The 18,683-nt window shown below is 48.1% G+C and overlaps 1 protein-coding gene across 1 annotated transcript; it reads left to right on the forward strand.

Annotated features, from left to right (window-relative positions):
• Positions 1 to 2,538: 2,538 nt before the first annotated feature.
• CHMP2A (charged multivesicular body protein 2A) lies at positions 2,539 to 17,749 on the forward strand. The gene is made up of 6 exons (XM_040430091.1): positions 2,539 to 2,693; positions 3,678 to 3,860; positions 4,215 to 4,394; positions 5,414 to 5,544; positions 6,671 to 6,732; positions 15,936 to 17,749. The coding sequence occupies exons 2-6, from the start codon at positions 3,693 to 3,695 to the stop codon at positions 16,055 to 16,057; spliced, it is 663 nt and encodes a 220-aa protein (XP_040286025.1). The 5' UTR covers positions 2,539 to 2,693; positions 3,678 to 3,692; the 3' UTR covers positions 16,058 to 17,749.
• The last annotated feature ends 934 nt before the right edge of the window (positions 17,750 to 18,683 follow it).

The raw sequence follows: 18,683 nt of genomic DNA on the forward strand, positions 1-18,683 counted from the left end.
TCAGACTGTATCTGGGCGAACCTTGATCTAAGAAAATTTGCCACTTCTGATGATGCAATAGTGATTGAGGCAGAGGCAGACGCTGAAGAATAAACTCGCCTAAGGGCGCTATCCGCCTTCCGATCCATCGGATCTTGGAGGCTTGATCCGTAGTCCGATGGGATTAAAGTCCTCCTTGACAGCTTGGAAATAGCCATGTCCACCTTTGGGACAGGCCCCCAGGATGATACCTGATCCTCCTTTAAAGGAAAAACCGCCTTGAATCTTTTTTTTCCATTCAGTCTTCATTACTGAAAGTAGGGAACTATCCGCTTTAAAGGCCCTGGGCCCCTTAAAGGCAGACGATGAGGCTTCCCCCGGATCAACGTCCTGGTCCCCGGACCGGATGGATCTTAGCAGCCGCTGAGCTTTATCAGGAGGGAAAAAATAAGCAAAGCCATCCTCGTCCTCTTACATCCTGAGCCCCCGATATGTCCATCGCCCGATGAGGAGAGGAAGGACGTCGGCGTTTGGAGCCAAAGGCATGCTTCAATTCCTCTATAGAAGCGTTTATTTGACTAAGGTTTGTTTCCATGTAGCCCTTGACCAAGTCGACGATGTCATGGACCGTCGGTTCCTGCTGGGGGAGTGCTTTGGCCCTACAGGGTGGGCATCTGGAAAAAGCGTAGCTGTCCTCCAGCACAATCTGGCAATCATGGCACTGGAGATGACGCCTCTTGGCAGAACTTTTTCTGGTGGGCTCCCGGTCACCGTCCCCGGTAGAAGACATGTGTCATGAACCGGCAGGACAGGTAGTGAATCCTCTGCACCAGAGAGGCGATGGCGCGGGTTGTACTAGAGGACCGGTTCTAAGCAGTTACTGGTCTTCACCAGAGCCCGCCGCAAAGCGGGATGGATTTGCCGCGGCGGTAACTACCAGGTCGTGTCCCCTAGTAACAACTCAACCTCTCTGGCAACTGATAAGGCGTGGTACACAGGGAGAAGGCAAGAGCGTAGTCGGACGAAGCAGCGGCCAGGGCAGGCGGCAAAGGTTCAAAGGCGAGTGGACGGTAGCAACGGGTACGGCAACAGGTAAGGCAAACTAACATCATAGGGAACGCTTTCTCTGAGGCACAAAGATCCGGCAGAAGGCTGTGGGAGAAGGTATAAATGGGCAGTGCACAGGTGCAGCCTAATTAAGTCAGCACTGCCTCTCACAACCTTAACCCTTAATAACCCCTTTGGACCAGGCACCAATCACTGGTGCACTGGTCCTTTGAATCTAAGAGTCCCGGAGCGCGCGCGCCCTAGAGAGCGAGGACGCACACGCCGAGACACTGGAGTGCTGCCTGGGGACATACGCTGTGAGCGCTCCGAGACCAGCAGGGGACCCGGAGCGCTCAGCGTAACAACATGGCTGCAATACAAGAGAAGGGAATAACCGTAAAATTCTGAGAAAAAACGGACAAATAACAGCAAGCTTCAGGATCTTTACCCAGAAGATCCTAAGGTTTGAATTGCAAATCGCAACACACAAGAACGTGCAAGAAAGCAGAACTTGCAAGTAATCACGCAAAGTCTCAAGGTTAAACAGATAAATCTGCACTCCAGGAGACTGAGCTAGGCGCAACACCAGCTTTAAATAGCCCTGTTTGGCGCCAAACAAACCAAGCTCCGCCCGGAAGGGGCGGGGTTAACCTCATAAGAAATCTAAAATAAATTTGCCCTATAGAGGACCCTATAGGAACAAAATTGTAGGGCAACTTGCCCCTAAAGCTAAAACATGAACAATGCCCCGCATAAATCAAAAGAAAAGACATTTAAACGCTGCCTGCTATCGGCAGGGTGGAGGAGGGAAGTGATGTCACATGAGATTACTTCCCCAAGATGGCGGCGCCCAGCAGAACATGCTGACACCGCTACAGCCGCATGGGGAAGCCGACGCCGGAGCACAACAAACTGGTGAGTGCCCAACCTACGGCCCCAACATAGGCAGGGTTCGAATCAAACAATCCGACCCGGCCAAGCTACAACAACCTCCTCCGCCGAAACGGAGGAGGGGACCACCCGTCCTAGCTGTCCAAAGGACAGAAAAAAACACAAGAACCTGGGGGTCACGCCCCCTCTTTATTGGGGGGGGGGGGGGGGGGGAGGGTGTGTGTATGTGTTTGTTTAATTCATTAAAACTTCCATCTGTCCTAACCAGTCCACAGGGGCAGAATACTCCATCTGTGCCACTGGTTAGGACGTAAGGGAACCCTGGATTACTACATCAAATGGGATTGGCAGCACCCAAAAATGATGAAGTGAAAAGCAGACCTTTTGCCCATAACAACCAATCACATACTTTGTTTCATTATTTAACCTTAAATTGAAAAATAATAATTGGCTTCTAATTGGTTGCCACGAGACTTTCCACACACCTCTGCGCTTAGGTCTAATAACCAACTAGGAACCATTACTACATTCCAAACACTAGAGAACGATTGGCCACATTGAGCATTTCTAAGGCGGCGGCCATTTTCTCGAAGACCATTTAAGATTGAAACGTCATTCGCTCTGCTTCTCTCCATTCACCTCGCAACTAGCCGACCGAGACCACGCCAGCAGTGACGAAGCGGCGCTCCCACGGCTGCTTGTGACCGGTGACATCACAGACCGGACAAACAGGAAGAGTGAGGAAAGAGAAGAGTAGTCGTCCGATCCGGTAGGAGGTGAGTGACGGCGGGGCTTTATATCATGTCCCCGATATGTGACACCCCCCCCCCCCTCCCCAGAGGCAGTGTAGGGGAGGGGTCGTGTGTTTTGGGGTCCTCTGTGTCCTGATACATTGCTTGCCTGGTTATGCTGGTACTTGTTGTGCCCCTCCTGTGTTGTCCTGTAAATCCTCTTCAGAGTCTTCACACCTTGGTCCATACAATCGGTGGTGGGCTCATGTATGTGTGACCTGCGCTCAGACATGACAGTCCTCTGGTCAGTGGCCATCTCAGAGGGTTCATCTGATTCGGTGTAACATTTGATTTCACTGCTGCTGTTTTTATGGAGTTGCCAATTAATTTGGGCAAACCCTGATCCTGCTGCAAATGCCGAAGTACCTTCAAGCTGCTGTCTAGCAACGGACAACGCCTACAGGTGACCACCCAGGACCTCCTTGCACCTTCCATGTTATCAGTGTGTTTTGCTAGTGCTCCATCTCTTGTGTTTGGCATAGAAGATGTCCACTGTCCTCAGGGGCCCTTCATTCTAGAGGTTAGTGGGGGGCCCAACTATAGGACCACCGACATCTCATTACTGTACATCAAAACAAATCAGAAAGTCCTTGTACATCATGGAAGCCCATTGAGTCCCCAGTATGGAGAACTTCATGTGGAGCACCTTTTAGTAGACCCTTTAATTCCCAGAGGTGATCAGGATATTGAAAGGACATGGCTGATCCTTCTGTGTCCTATGATAACACTTCCTGTTCTCTGCTGTAGCCTGGACATCGTTAGGATTCCTTTCAGTATTCACATTCTTATTGGCAGTAATCATGTCAACCAGTGTAGACAGTGATTTTGATCGGGAAGATGTCCCTATGACAAAGCTGAACGTCCAGAGTGTAGGACAGGAAGGGTTGTCATTGGGGCCAAGCATCGGGGCTATCTGTTAAATAACTGTTTTATCAGTGGCAGTGACCTTGTAGTGATTCCTCCTATCAGATCTAAGAAGCAAAGATGGATTTTTTATTTGGCCGCCGGAAGACCCCAGAGGAGATGCTGAGGCAGAACCAGCGGGCGCTCACCCGGGCCATGAGGGAGCTCGACCGAGAGAAGCAGAAACTGGAGCAACAAGAGAAGAAAATCATAGCCGACATCAAGAAGATGGCCAAACAGGGGCAAATGGTGGGTAACTGAGCAGATGGCATATGTGGTGTGTGTGGCAGCCTTACGTCAGAGCACCTGTATATAAGCTGGTTATTACGGTACAGGAATCATGGCTGTGAGGTGTCCAGTGTAGCGGTTGAATATCATCTATTATCCCTTGTGTACAACTGTTTCGTACAAGTTGACTTTGTCGATGAGATGAGTGACAGAAAGTCCAGAAGATTTCCTTCCCCCAGGATCCCCTCTACATCCATATGTGACACTGTTAACAGCTGCTCCTCCTAAGCTCCAGACTTGGGTACCTGACACTTTGAGAAAAGGTATTATCAGCCGGCTGTACCTCAATTTAATGATGCTGTTTGTCATCTCCAGGATGCTGTCAAAATTATGGCTAAGGATTTGGTCCGAACGCGGCGATATGTGAAGAAGTTCATACTGATGAAGGCAAACATCCAGGCCGTGTCTCTAAAGATCCAGACCCTAAAGTCTAACAACTCCATGGCCCAGGCTATGAAAGGGGTTACTAAAGCCATGGCCACCATGAACAGACAGGTACAGAGCAGCTCATCTTTACCATTCTGAGCGTCATTAGGAGTCACTGCTGAGAAGCACAGGGCTACAAATGTGATGATTAAAGTGGCTGTCCGGGTTCAGAGCTGTACCCGGACATACCCTTATTTTCACCCAGGCAGCCCCCCTGAGGCTAGCATCGGAGCATCTCATGTTCCGATGTGCTCCCTTGCCCTGCGCTAAATCGCGCAGGGCAAGGTCTCTTTTGTTTTTAATAACACACTGCCGGGCGGAAACTTCCGCCCGGCAGTGTGTTCGGTGACGTCACCGGCTCTGACGGGCAAGCTTTAGCGCTGCCCTAGTCGTTTTACTGGCTAGGGCAGCGCTAAATCCCGCCCATCTGGCAGCCCCATGGAGAGCCCTGGTACGTCACTGGATCTCCAAAAAATGCCTTTGCCCTGCGCGATTTAGCGCAGGGCAAAGGAGAGCAGCGGAGCATGAACTGCTCCGATGCTCAAGTCAGGGGGGCTGCCGGGGTGAAAATGGAGTTCTGTCCGGGTTCAGCTCTGAACCCGGACAACCCCTTTAACAGTGTATGGTGGAAATCCCAGCCGTTGCAAAACTACAGCCCCCAGCATGTTTTGACAGCCAAAGGCTGGTGTCTGGGATGAAGTGTTTTTGCACTTATGGCACAAACTACAACAGGTTCAGTTTATGGAACATTGCGGCAGTAGCAGGTCTACATGGTCAGATATTGCATTTTTGACCCAGCAGAGCCGCTAGTTTATTAGTCATGGACTCCATATCACAGGGGCAACAGAAGCTTGTCTATAGTCAGAGGATTCTTTTAAGTGGCTCCCCATATCTCAGATTCTGGGATATTGGGTTTAACTACAGTCATCTCTAAAGTTTTTGTGTTCAGCTGGAGCTAGGTTGGAGCCAGAGTGGTTAGAAATGTCTCACTGGCTCCTACCATCTTACCACAGTATTTCTCTTCTCTCGCTTTCTGAGTTTTGGAGATTTCTTCTTCCGTCTTTTATTATTCCTGCATTTTCTTGTAGTTGAAGCTTCCTCAGATCCAGAAGATAATGATGGAATTTGAAAAGCAATCAGAAATTATGGACATGAAGGAGGAAATGATGAATGATGCCATTGACGACGCCATGGGTGACGAAGACGATGAAGAGGAGACGTACGTAGACACGTTCTAAAATGTGGTGTCATTCAGAGTTTAGCATTTTTTTAGCATTTATAATATGGAACCCCATCAACTTTAAGACCTTGTCTTTAGATGTTTTGTCTCATTACAAACATCATCCCTTGTCCACAGGATAGAGGGATAAGTGTCTGATGGTTGGGGGTCATGTGTTCCCATCTTTGAACTGAGCGGTGGTCATGCATGCGTACTGCTGCTTCATTCAGCTCTGTGAGTTGGACCCCCGCTAATCAGACACTTATCCCTTATTGTGCGGTTAATTGTTTGTAATAGAACAACCCCTTTTAACCCCTTTCCTACCAGCGGCGTAGAGCGCTGGAGCGATGGGCAAGCATGGCGCCCGCTCGGTAGTAATGCTATTCGCGGTAATTAAAGCCTTTAGATGCTATGATCAAGTGAGAACCCGGCATCTAAAGGGCGAAAAACCAGCTTCTTACTGGCATCTGCTGCGGACAGTGAGGATGCCAGTAATTGATTTAAATGCACTAGGTCTCGCTGAAGAGACCCTGGACATTTAAGCCGCAATTCTTATTTTGGCCAGCTGGTGGCAGGCCAACATAAGATATTCACAATTTTGAACATTAAATGGATGTAAAAAATCCCCGATTGTTCAGACTTAAAAACTTTTTTTTTTACTTTTTAGGCTCAAATATGAGCTTCAAAATAATACCAAAAACATAAAAAAACTTAAATTAAAAATAAATATAAAAGTTTAAATCGCCCCCCACTTCCATAGAAAAAAAAGGCTTACACCTCATCATAAATTAAGTGCATCCTCCTGCAGTCCATGTGCCTGTAATGAAATCCATTTTATTCATCGTTTGACTGAAAACTGGTGTAAATAATGATGAATCTGCTGGGGCTGATGGCCTCGCTCTTTCCACTCCCTCTTTTCAGAAACTGGCGAGGAGGGAGTAGAAATGCCAATTGCAACAAAATTTAACAGCAGTGGTATTTAAAAAGTTGCAAACCTACGGTTTGTAACTTTTTTTATTTTATATATATTTTTTTAATGCTGTTTTTTGGTGTAGCAGGCATAGTAAATGCTCCCTGTTGTTCCATCAGTGCTGTGTAATGAATGACTCTCTTCTTCCATCTGCAGTGATGCTGTGGTCTCTCAAGTCCTGGATGAATTAGGCCTCAAACTGACTGATGAGCTGTCCAGTGAGTATATAAATATATATATTTTATCTATCCTTTTACAATGGATCAATTAAAGGGAACCTGTCACCTCCTAAATGCATGTAAACCCGCCAGCAGTACCTCAGGGTAGCCCGCAGTGTGATACTAATCATACTTTTCATCCTGCAGTCCGATGCTGCATAAGGTCAGAAAACAATCTTTTATCCTCCGTCCGTGCTAATTTGCATGTCAGCTTCAAGTCAAGGTAACCACGCCCCCTCTTGCCCCTTAATTCGGCTTCGCTTTCCGAAGTCTCGCGCACACGCGGTGCCATCTATTTTACTGCGCGATCCCATGCCCTGGCAGTAAAACATTTATTGGAAATCGGTGCACGATGCGGGAGACATGACGATTAGCACCACAAGCCGCACTACGACCGTTTTGCCTTGTGTGACGCTTTCTCAAGGCCTCTGCCGGGAGAGTCATGTGAGATCTTTAAATGAATGGGTTCTTTAGGGTTGGACCCCCACCTATGAGCTGAGGGGTTTTCACTGGTGCTATGGTGTAACATGACACCACATCTTGGGGGGATCCTCTGGGATTTCAGGTTGCACCATATACTGTCCTTTCATTCTTAAAAGGTCACAAGGTTTTAATTGGTGGGAGTCTGAGTGCAGAAACCTCTATAGACAGGGTCGGATTGGCCATAGACCCTACAGCGAAATTTCCCGGTGGGTCGATGCCCAGGGGGCCACTCAAGCTCTTTTGATGGCCGCAGGTCAGGTACATAATGATCAACGACCACAGGTGATCTCCTGAACTCAACTGTGATACAGTTGAATATTGTGGTTGGGGCAGCAGTATTTTGTGCTGCCCTGTGGTATTTGATTCCGCTGGGGTGGTATTCTGTGCTGCACTATGGTATAGGGGCCCTGCCTACTTGTTTTGTCCCGTCTTTTGTCAATTTGGACCTACCTACAACATGGGGCCATTTTAAGTTCCCAATCCGCCCCTGCCTACCGATCACTAGAACGAGGAGAAAGAACGCCCGTATATCGCACTCTCTTCTCGCTGCAGGAGACAGGCTCAATAGAAGTCTATAGACCCATCTCAGTTCTATCCTCTGCAGCGAGTAGAAAGAGCACAATATACCAGCGATTAGGGGGGTCTCAGCACTCTTAACCCATTGATCAAAACTTTTGATATATCTCTACATATCACATTTTTATTTGAACTCCGTGACCCTTTAAGTTGATTGACCTGATGCAGCAAATCCCCCAACATCCAGCAGCTACCAACCCATTCTAGCAGATACAGTATGATCTTTGTAGGCATTAGATTTTGCAGCATGGCGCTTTACTTGCATTACTTTTAAAATTTGTGTTCTGAAGGATTTACATAAGTAATCATTGTCTTCTTCATGTGATAAGTTGGGGACAACCCCTGTCCATATATCCTATAAGGGGCATATGTGTTTCATAGTTAGACCCTCCACTGTTAGCCAGCTGCAACAAAGGCCATCTCTTACTCTCCAGGACCTGCTGTAACCATGTATTGATTTCAGTAATAAAAACAATATTTCCAGTCCGTAGTTCGATGGAATATGCAGCGAGTCTCCAAAGTGTTGTGGGTTCAATTCACACAAAGCGTTAATGGGTAAATGAGACCGCGCGTGTTTCAATCCTCCCAAATACAGGTATGATCACCCTCACCACGCCAAGGAGAAACCAGGGTCCACAGACGTCCGTTGCTTTAAAACATCCTGTGGAACATCAAAGTGCGCTAATAGTGAAGCACCATTATTTTGATCTTAATAAAACTGCGCTGTTATACTCACAAGTGCATGCAGGTTACAGGCACATCAAGTGAATTCAAGTCTCCTTTTGTCTTTAATATCAGCTCAAACGATATATCATCCTAGGAAAAAGGTTGCTTCCATAGTGAAATACCATCAATCACTGTATATAAAAGAGGTTTATTGTACTCACAAGCGTCTTTAAAAACAAGCGTTTACGGCCCGAGTCCCGCGTCCTCAAACGGCCCGAGTCCCGCGTCCTCAAACGGCCCGAGTCCCGCGTCCTCAAACGGCCCGAGTCCCGCGTCCTCAAACGGCCCGAGTCCCGCGTCCTCAAACGGCCCGAGTCCCGCGTCCTCAAACGGCCCGAGTCCCGCGTCCTCAAACGGCCCGAGTCCCGCGTCCTCAAACGGCCCGAGTCCCGCGTCCTCAAACGGCCCGAGTCCCGCGTCCTCAAACGGCCCGAGTCCCGCGTCCTCAAACGGCCCGAGTCCCGCGTCCTCAAACGGCCCGAGTCCCGCGTCCTCAAACGGCCCGAGTCCCGCGTCCTCAAACGGCCCGAGTCCCGCGTCCTCAAACGGCCCGAGTCCCGCGTCCTCAAACGGCCCGAGTCCCGCGTCCTCAAACGGCCCGAGTCCCGCGTCCTCAAACGGCCCGAGTCCCGCGTCCTCAAACGGCCCGAGTCCCGCGTCCTCAAACGGCCCGAGTCCCGCGTCCTCAAACGGCCCGAGTCCCGCGTCCTCAAACGGCCCGAGTCCCGCGTCCTCAAACGGCCCGAGTCCCTGTTTGAGGATGCGGGACTTATGTTGTAAACACTTGTTTTTAAAGACGCTTGTGAGTACAATAAACCTCTTTTATATACAGTGATTAATGATAAATGGTATTACTTACCGGTAATTTGATTTTACAGAGCCCATGACAGCACCACCGGAGAGAGGAGGATCCGCCCCACAGAGACAGGAAACCTGCAGAATAAAACGGGCGGGCATACTCCTCCTCGTCAGTGAGTTTTCCAAGTATCTGAGGAAGGCCGCCACATGAGTTAGACATGCAATTTGTATACAGGGAACATATATATATTCCTTTTTTTTTTTTTTTTTATATAAATTTATTATATATATTTTTTTTTTTTTCTGCACACCCGTGTAATAAAGAAGAACCACCAGGGAGGGAAACCCAGGGTGCTGTCATGGGCTCTGTAAAATCAAATTACCGGTAAGTAATACCATTTTTTCCTATCGCCCATGACAGCACCACCGGAGATTTACTAGAGTAATCCATAAGGGTGGGAAGTAGAAAGAAGAACCCCTTTACCAAAGGAAGGATCACCAGAAGAGTTCAAGTCCAACCTATAGTGCCTAAAAAAGGTCAAAGGGGAAGACCAGGTTGCTGCCTCACAAATTTTCTCCATTGGAACAGAAGACCTCTCAGCCCAGGAGGCAGCCACTGCCCTGGTTGAGTGGGCCCTTAGGCTCCCTGGGGGAGACAATCCTGATGAAAGGTAGGATAAGGAGATGGCTGACACGACCCACCGAGATATAGAACTCTTTGAGGCAGCAGAACCTTTGTTTCTCCCTTGAAACTGTAAGAAGAGTGAGGAAGATTTCCGCCAGGAAGAAGTAGAGGACAGATAGGCCAAAAGGGCTCTCTTGACATCCAGACAGTGGAGAGATTCTTCTTCCTCAGAGGAAGGATTTTGACAGAGAGTGGGAAGAACAATCTCCTGAGAGCGGTGGAATTTGGAGGCGACTTTTGGAAGAAAAGCCGGGTCAGGACGGATGATAACCTTGTCCTCTAAAATCAAGGTATACGGAGGGTTGATGGAGATGGCCTGGATCTCCCCAATCCTCCGAGCAGAAGTCAAGGCTATCAGAACAGATAACTTTAGGGTAAGGTGCTTAATCGAAATAGAATCAATGGGCTCAAAGGGAGGCCCAGACAAAGCCTTTAATACCACCTCTAGACTCCAGGGGGGGGCTTTTGGAACTACCACCAGGGAAGACCTCTCCACAGCCCTAAAAAACCTGGCAACCCAAGGGCTACTAGCTATGTTCTGATTAAACAGAATCGACAGGGCAGAGACCTGAACTCTCAGGGTACTGACTGATAGACCCATCTATAAACCTTTCTGGAGAAACTCAAGAATAGAAAGCAAGGGAGCAACCCTAGGTAGGCTCCTTAACTGGATCTGGGCAAAATTTAAGAATTTGTGCCAAACTCTACTATAGATCTTTATAGTAACCTCCTTTTTACTTTTTAGCAGGGTAGAAACCAAGGCATTAGAGAACCCTTCCTTCTCTAATAACCACCTTTCAAAATCCAGGCCGTTAAATGTAGGCTGTCTACAGCTGGATGTCTCACTGGTCCCTGGCTCAGAAGGCCCCGGACTGTCGGAAGCACCCAGGGATCGGCGATCGACATGGTTCGGAGTCCCGTGAACCAGGACCTCCTGGGCCAGAAGGGCGCAATCAGGATTACTGTGGCCCGCTCTTCCCTGATTTTCCGTAAAACTCGGGGAATCAGGGGAAGAGGGGGAAATGCATAAGCCAGGCGGAAATTCCAATCCTGTGTCAGGGCGTCTATCCCACAGGGGGATCCCGCTCTGCTTAGGGAATAGAACCTGGCCACCTTCTTGTTTGAATACGTGGCAAACAAGTCGATTTCGGGAATTCCCCAGAGATCTACTATCTTCTGGAAAATAATGGGGTCTAGGGACCATTCCCCCTGGGACAAGGTATGGCGGCTCAGAAAATCTGCCTGTCTGTTCTCTACCCCTCTGATGTGGACTGCTGAAATCGAGGTGCATTTCCCTTCTGCTAGACTCAGGGTGACATAGGCTTCCTCCATAAGAGCCCTGCATCTTGTCCCTCCCTGCCTGTTCAAATAGGAGACTACAGTCCTGTTGTCTGAAAGGATCCTCAGGTCCTTCCCTTTTATCTTCGGAAGGGAGGCCTTCATCGCAAGGCCGACCGCCATCAATTCTTTCAGGTTGGAGGACTCTACCTTTTGTAGGGGGTCCCAACGACCCTGGAAGGAGGTTCCTTGAATGTGGGCACCCCACCCCCACGGGCTTGCATCTGTAGTCAGGCACACCAATCTTCCTGTCTTCCACGGGATCCCCTGGACGAGATTTTCCGTATCCAGCCACCATGATAGTTTCTGTAAGGTCTGGACTGAGATCTTCATTTTCGCATTCAAGGACCGGCTTTCTTTCCAAGCAGACAGGACTTCCCACTGTAAGGCTCTGGAGTGCAGCTGAGCCCACCTTACTCCCGGAATACAGGATGTGAGGGAGCCGAGGACCGACATTGCTGTTCTTACTGAAGTAACCGGTCTCCGGGATAGATCCTGGATCTTGTTCTGGATAACTACTACCTTGCTTGTAGGTAAAAGGGTTTTTTGGAGAGAAGAGTCCAGTATTAGGCCTAAAAAGGTCTGCCTCCTCGATGGACGGGGTCTTGACTTCTCCTCGTTTATTATCCAACCTAACCTGTTCAGGATAACCCGGATCTCTGATACTGCCCAGATGCATGCTTCTTCTGTCTGACCTACTATCAAGAAGTCGTCCAGGTAAGGGACAAAGAGAATGTTCTTTTCCCTTATGTGGGCTGCTACTTCCGCCACTAGTTTTGTAAACACCCTTGGGGCCATGGAAAGGCCAAAGGGTAGAGCCTGGAATTGGAAATGTTCCAGTTGACCCTTCAACTGGATGGCCACTCTTAAAAACCTCTGGTGTTCTATTGCAATGGGGACGTGGTAGTATGCGTCTTTTAAGTCGAGAACGGCCATAAAGCATAAGGGATAAAGGAGATTGATCGTTGATCGTATTGTTTCCATTTTGAATCTTTTGGGCTGAATGAACTGATTTAGTCTTTTCAGATTTATAATGGTCCTGAAAGACCCGTCTGGTTTTTTTACCAAAAAAAGTGGGGAGTAGAATCCTCTGCCTACTTCTTCCTTTAATACTGGGATCAAGACCGATTTCTCTATTAAATTCAGCACTTCTGCCTGTATCACTGATTTCCCTAGGACTGAAGGGGGGACTATGGTTGGAAGGAATCGGGCCGGAGGGGACTGAAGGAATTCCAACTTTAACCCCTGGCTGACCGTATCTAAAACCCACGGACTTAGGGAAATTTTCTTCCACTCCGTTAAGAAGCCCTTCAGCCTGCCCCCAACCGGAATCCTGGCGTCATTGTTGTTCAGGCTTTCTTTTGTCTGCGGAGGACTGGTTAAAGAAAAAATTTCTATTTTTCCTCTGACCTCTGAATCGGTCCTCCCTAGTTCTCCTATCCTGTTCCTGGCTACCCCTAAAGGGACGAAAGGACCGACTAAACCTATTTCTGCTAGAAAAGGATCCTTGAAACCCCGGAAACTTTTTCTTCCTGTCTGCCGCTTTATCTAGCAGGTCGTCCAGACTTGGACCGAAAAGGTATTCCCCTTCACATGGAACACCACAAAGCTTGGATTTAGAAGACATGTCTCCAGACCAGCCCTTCAGCCAAAGAGATCTCCGTGCAGAATTCGACAAAGCCGCTGATCTGGCCGCCAATCTAACTGAGTCGGCTGAGGCATCTGCCAGAAAGTCTGCTGCCTTCCTAATTGTAGGGAGGGAGGCTAATATCTCTTCACGGGGGCATCTATTTTTTAATTGAGATTCAAGCTCATCCAACCATACCATAAGAGACCGGGCCGTGCAAGTGGAGGCTATACTAGGCCTAAAGGAAGAGGTAGATGCCTCCCAGGCCCCTTTCAGAAAGGCATCCGCCTTTTTATCCAGCGGGTCTTTCAAGATTCCTGTGTCATCAAATGGTAGGGCCGTTTTCCTGGAAACTTTGGATATAGCCACATCTATCCTAGGTGCCTTATCCCAAGATGCAGAATCTTCCTCCTTAAAGGGATATTTACGCTTGAGACTCCTGGAAATAAATACCCTCCTATTGGGTTTTTTCCATTCTCCTTTAATCAAAGCTGATACATTCCTATGCACTGGAAAGGTACCATGCTGCCTGGACTCCAACCCCCCGAACATAATATCCTGAACTGAGCGGGGTTCCCGAATTTCTTCTATGCCCATAGTCGAGCGAATAGCTTTAAGGAGTTTCTCGGTGTCCTCAACCGGAAAACAGGGTCTCCCCCCCATTTCTTCTTCCTCTGACGAGTCCTGTGACGAGATATCAGAAGGACCAAATACTGAAGAAGGGATCTCACCCTCCTCTGACGATGGGGGTTCTCTGGAAGGTGCTCTGGTTCTAGGTTTCTGCCGTTTCTGGGCTACCTGGGACGCATCAATCTCAGAGCGCACCAACGTCTGCAAACACTTATAAAATGAGGGAGACTCTTCCGCCACTGTCCTATCTATACAGGGCTGGCACATCTTCTTATCCCTGGGAAATGAATTACACAGGTTTGCAGGTCAAAATGTAATTACCCAGTGACACTCTGTCTAAGCTATAACAACAGTTATGTTCAGACACTTCCACCTTACCACTCAGATGGCAAGCCCTTGCTGCATAACGCACATTCTTTGTTTTTCTTCTTTGCCCCCACTTTCTTGGGCTTAGCTGGTGCAGGAACTGAGGGATCCTCAGATCGCTTCTGAAGGCTCTCATCCTCCATGCTGTAGCCGGAATAGACGCCGGACCGACAACTCGTGCACCTCTCATAGGCGCCTGCTGATGACGTCACAGCCGGCGTCATGTGACTTTAGGAGCGCTCCACGGCCTACTCACAGCCGGAGCCGCTCCTCTTCCTCCCCCTGGTGGTCAGCGTTCTTCCTCCGGCGCACATGCCGCCGTCTCCCAGCACACTGCCGCCCCCTCCGGAGCTCAGATGTGCCTCTGCTCTGCAACATCCAGGATCGCAGGTAAGTGGGGGACCCACCGGAGGGAAGGATCCAGCATGTCGCTCTGCAGGCTTCCCATCAGAGACAGGAAACCACACTGACGAGGAGGAGTATGCCCGCCTGTTTTATTCTGCAGGTTTCCTGTCTCTGTGGGGCGGATCCTCCTCTCTCCGGTGGTGCTGTCATGGGCGATAGGAAAATTTTACTATGGAAGCGACCTTTTTCCTAGGATGATATATCGTTTGAGCTTATATTAAAGACAAAAGACTTGAATTCACTTGATGTGCCTGTAACCTGCATGCGCTTGTGAGTATAACAGCGCAGTTTTATTAAGATCAAAATAGCGGTGCTTCACTATTAGCGCACTTTGATGTTCCACAGGATGTTTTAAAGCAAAGGACGTCTGTGGACCCTGGTTTCTCCTTGGCGTGGGGAGGGTGATCATATCTGTATTTGGGAGGATTGAAACACGGGCGGTCTCATTTACCCATTAATGTATTGATTTCAGTGTGCACCATATAATATACAGTAAATCCTGCAGAGTTGGTAGTTTTTCCGGTGATGTTCCAGCAGCTTGACCCCCAGCTAATTGTTACAGGGCATCTTTTAGCAGATTTGTACCTATGAAACTGGCTAACCTGTTACATGTGCGCTGAAGGCATCTGTGTTGGTCCCTTGTTCATTTTATTTTTTTTTTAATATATGGACAGGGATATAGGACAGGGATGGCCAACCTGTGGCTCTCCAGCTGTTCTAAAACTACAATTCCCACCATGCCCTGCTGTAGGCTGAAATCTAAAGGCAGTCTGGGCATGCTGGGAGTTGAAGTTTTACAACAGCTGGAGAGCCGCAGGTTGGCCATCCCTGCTCTAGGAGCAACCGGGCCGTTGCCGATACTCCTAAAGGCTCTGATCTCTCTACAACTGCTGCGACCTCTGCACCTAGATTAATAGGTCCAGGTGTGATCATGTTTACATTGCCACAACCTATTGATCAAAATGCAGACTGCAGCAGTTGCAGAGAGAGTGGAGCCTCTAGGAGTAATAGCAACGCCCCAGTTGCTCCTAGAGGCTGATTTGCTTATATTAAAACTTCACTTTTCTCAGCAATGCGGGCACATATGAACATGGGGCCAACACAGATGCCTTCAGCTGCCAAGCGCACATGTAACAGGTCAGCCAGTGTCATAGGTACAAATCTGCCGACAGATGCCCTTAAATGGGGTTTCCCAACAAAGAACACATATTCCCTTTCTACAGGATAGGTGATCAGTGTCTGATCCCTGGGAGGCTCAGCAATAATGAGAATAGAGGTCCCGGAGACAGGATGTGAATGGAGTGGTAGTGCCCATGCAGGACTACTGTTCTATTCACTTCGAGGAGACTGATGGAGACTTGGGGACCACTGTTCTCCTGATTGTTTTGGGTTTCAGCACTCGGAACTCGAGCAATTATTCCACATTTATCAGCTATCCTGTGAAAGGGGATGTATTCTATGTGGGAAAGGAGATTTGTCATTGCTGACTGTCTCCTATGTACCTCACGACGATTAACCAGTACAGGCTATTTCCTTTGGAACCTTATGCTCATTCTTTCCATCTTGCAGACCTTCCCAGTACAGGAGGTTCCCTCAGTGTGGCCGGAGCCAAGAAAGGAGAACCCACAGCTGCTTTAGCCGATGCTGATGCAGATCTGGAGGAGCGGCTGAACAATCTGCGACGGGACTAAAAAGTCACACCCTGCACTACACAGACTCTGGGTTTTGTCTTTGTTATATATGGGGATGTAGAGAAATGGCTCAGAGCCTGGTATACTGAGAGCAGTAGAATGGCTGGATTGCAGTCAGCGTGTTCATCTTCTGTCCCCGGCCATTAGCTGCTCCTTGCTCCCTTCCGTGCAGTAGTAACCGGACGAAGAAGACTGTTCTGATTTTATATGATTACCTTTTTGTTGCTGAGTTCTTATTCTTGTGTTTCTATCTTCACTCCGCTTTCATACAGGGCAACAGGCGTCCTCTGTAAATAAAACCTGTCTGGAGAACCAAAGCCTTTTATACCACTCCCTCTGTGTCCCTACACTGCTGCTTCTTTAAATATAAAGAATAGGAGCAAAATCGCAAAGTACCAGCTACACAGCTCCAAAATGCCTGCACTCTCCCGTTAAAAAAATTCTGATTAACTGGGGAACGAACAGAACACTTATATGGTGCCCTCCTTTTTATCTTAGTTGCAGATCTGCTAATTCTTAGGAGTTCCTCTTCTGCCACCCACTTCTCAGACTTTTCCAGCCCTGCTCTTGGCCAGCACTATTCACATGAGCAGTTCTGCCCAATCCAAGAGAAGCAAGAAGTATACAACAGATAAGAAGCGGTGCTGCCATCTTGGATGGCAGAAGAGAACCCTGGGAATTGATGGCTCTGCAGCTGAAAAGATGAAAAGGAGGTCACCATGTAAGAGTTCTGTTCATTCCCCATTTAACGTAAACTATTTTTCTTGAACCGGAGGGTCGCTTTAAATGATAAAATCCTGGCTTTCTACAGCCACCACTAGGAGGAGCTCACTGCATACGATGTAATTATTGATTTTAATGCATAAAATGTATCCACGAGGCATCCACCTAGTGGTTGCTGCTGGAAATTCCAGCTACCGTACATCCTCTTCCTTCCCCTTCTGCTGCAATGTGGATATGGTGCTCTTCTCTTTGGTTTCCAAAGGGGCCTCAACAGACTTCTGTGTAAGAACGTACATAAGCGATGAGGTCACGTGACAGGAAGTCCATGCACAGAAGAGTTAACCTGGCTCTACACATTAATGTCTGCCACCTGTCAATTTCAGCAGTACTAATCGACCTTCTAACGTGAATAGGGACCCTTCCTACTGCCCTCCGATGGCAAATATCGTGGTAGGGAAGGCTTGAGCAGTTGACCTTCAGAATGTCCAGTCCTTTGTTCTCAGGGAGATAAGCTGTTGCTGGGTGTCTTGTAGCATCTTTCTCACCTCTCCTCAAGTTTGTGTGAACTGAGCATGCATGTGAGGCTTATTTTTTGCAATTCTGGGGTCACGGTCACTGCACACCTGCGAGTTGCTCTGTGATCCCATTAATTTCTATGCTAGCACCGCTACACCACAAACCTTGAGCATGACCGTTATCGTGCAACCAAGGTCGCCGTGTAGACGAACCTTTAAAGTAGAACCCCTTTAATTGTGAACAGATGGTCCCTGCCTAGGACAATTTCTCCCTCCCCTCGAGATTTTTACATGAGGGGTCAGATTAGCAGCCACCTGAATTCATTGACAATCTTGGTCAACCTTGTATTCATCAGTCATATGGTTCTGACGTGTTCCAAGGTTTATAATTTCAATGATTTGTTATAATGATTATCGATTTAAGTTTTGTCTAATAAAAGTGTTCATCATTGAGGGGGATGACTACATTTAAAATTTTCAGACTATAGGAACCTGGGCTGCTCAAGGATTGCCGTTTATGAAGTCCCATAAGCGTCTCACTACATAGAACTTTTTTGTTACAGTCACATCATTGGTTTTGAAGGTTACTTATGTCACATGACTATTTCTGATAGCATTCTACTAATTAAGTTAACTTAGAGGGTAAAATTGCACAGTTTGCTGCAGTCAGTGCGTGCTGGGAGTTGCAGTTTCACTAAAAGCCTGTTGGGAATCCACCCTTACAAAAGGTTGTAGTCTAAACATTTACAAGAATAGGTGCACTACGGTGGTGGATGCAATCAACCAAATCTGACTAAACCCTCACACTGATGTTAAAATGAGCCTTTAGCCAATATATCCTTATATTAAGGACATATCGGAGCCCGTGCACCCCGTCAAGGAATCTCAAGCGGCACGGGACCTAACGCTAACCTACCTGTGCCGTATGGGCAGTACCAGGGGCCAGTGAGCGAATTACGGGAGCGTAAGGTCCGACTCACAGCAAACAGCTCCCAGTTGCCTCCAGTGTGAAACCACACATACAATGGGAGGAGGTAGGAGGCTGTGAGTCCCACCCAAGGCTGACTAATATGACGCAGGCCTCACAGGTGCACCTAGGTTAGCGTTGGGTCCCGTGCCACTTCAGACACCTTGACTGGTATGTCCTCAATATAAGGATATATTGGCTAAAGTCTCATTTTAACACCAGTGTGAGGGTTTAGTCAGATTTAGTCAGTTTTTATTCATATAGTCAATTACATCCACACATTTTGCACTCTGGTGTAGGATCTCCTTGTGGTCTGCTGCTGGCATCCTCCATTGCAAGTATTTTTTGCTGGGGATCGCCATTAGCAATGGACCACATGTGCAGGATTTGCTCCCCCGGGTATAGATGCACAACGCATATA

This window comes from Bufo bufo, chromosome 1 (genome assembly GCF_905171765.1).
Source record: "Bufo bufo chromosome 1, aBufBuf1.1, whole genome shotgun sequence".
NCBI classification, from domain to species: Eukaryota; Metazoa; Chordata; class Amphibia; order Anura; family Bufonidae; genus Bufo; species Bufo bufo.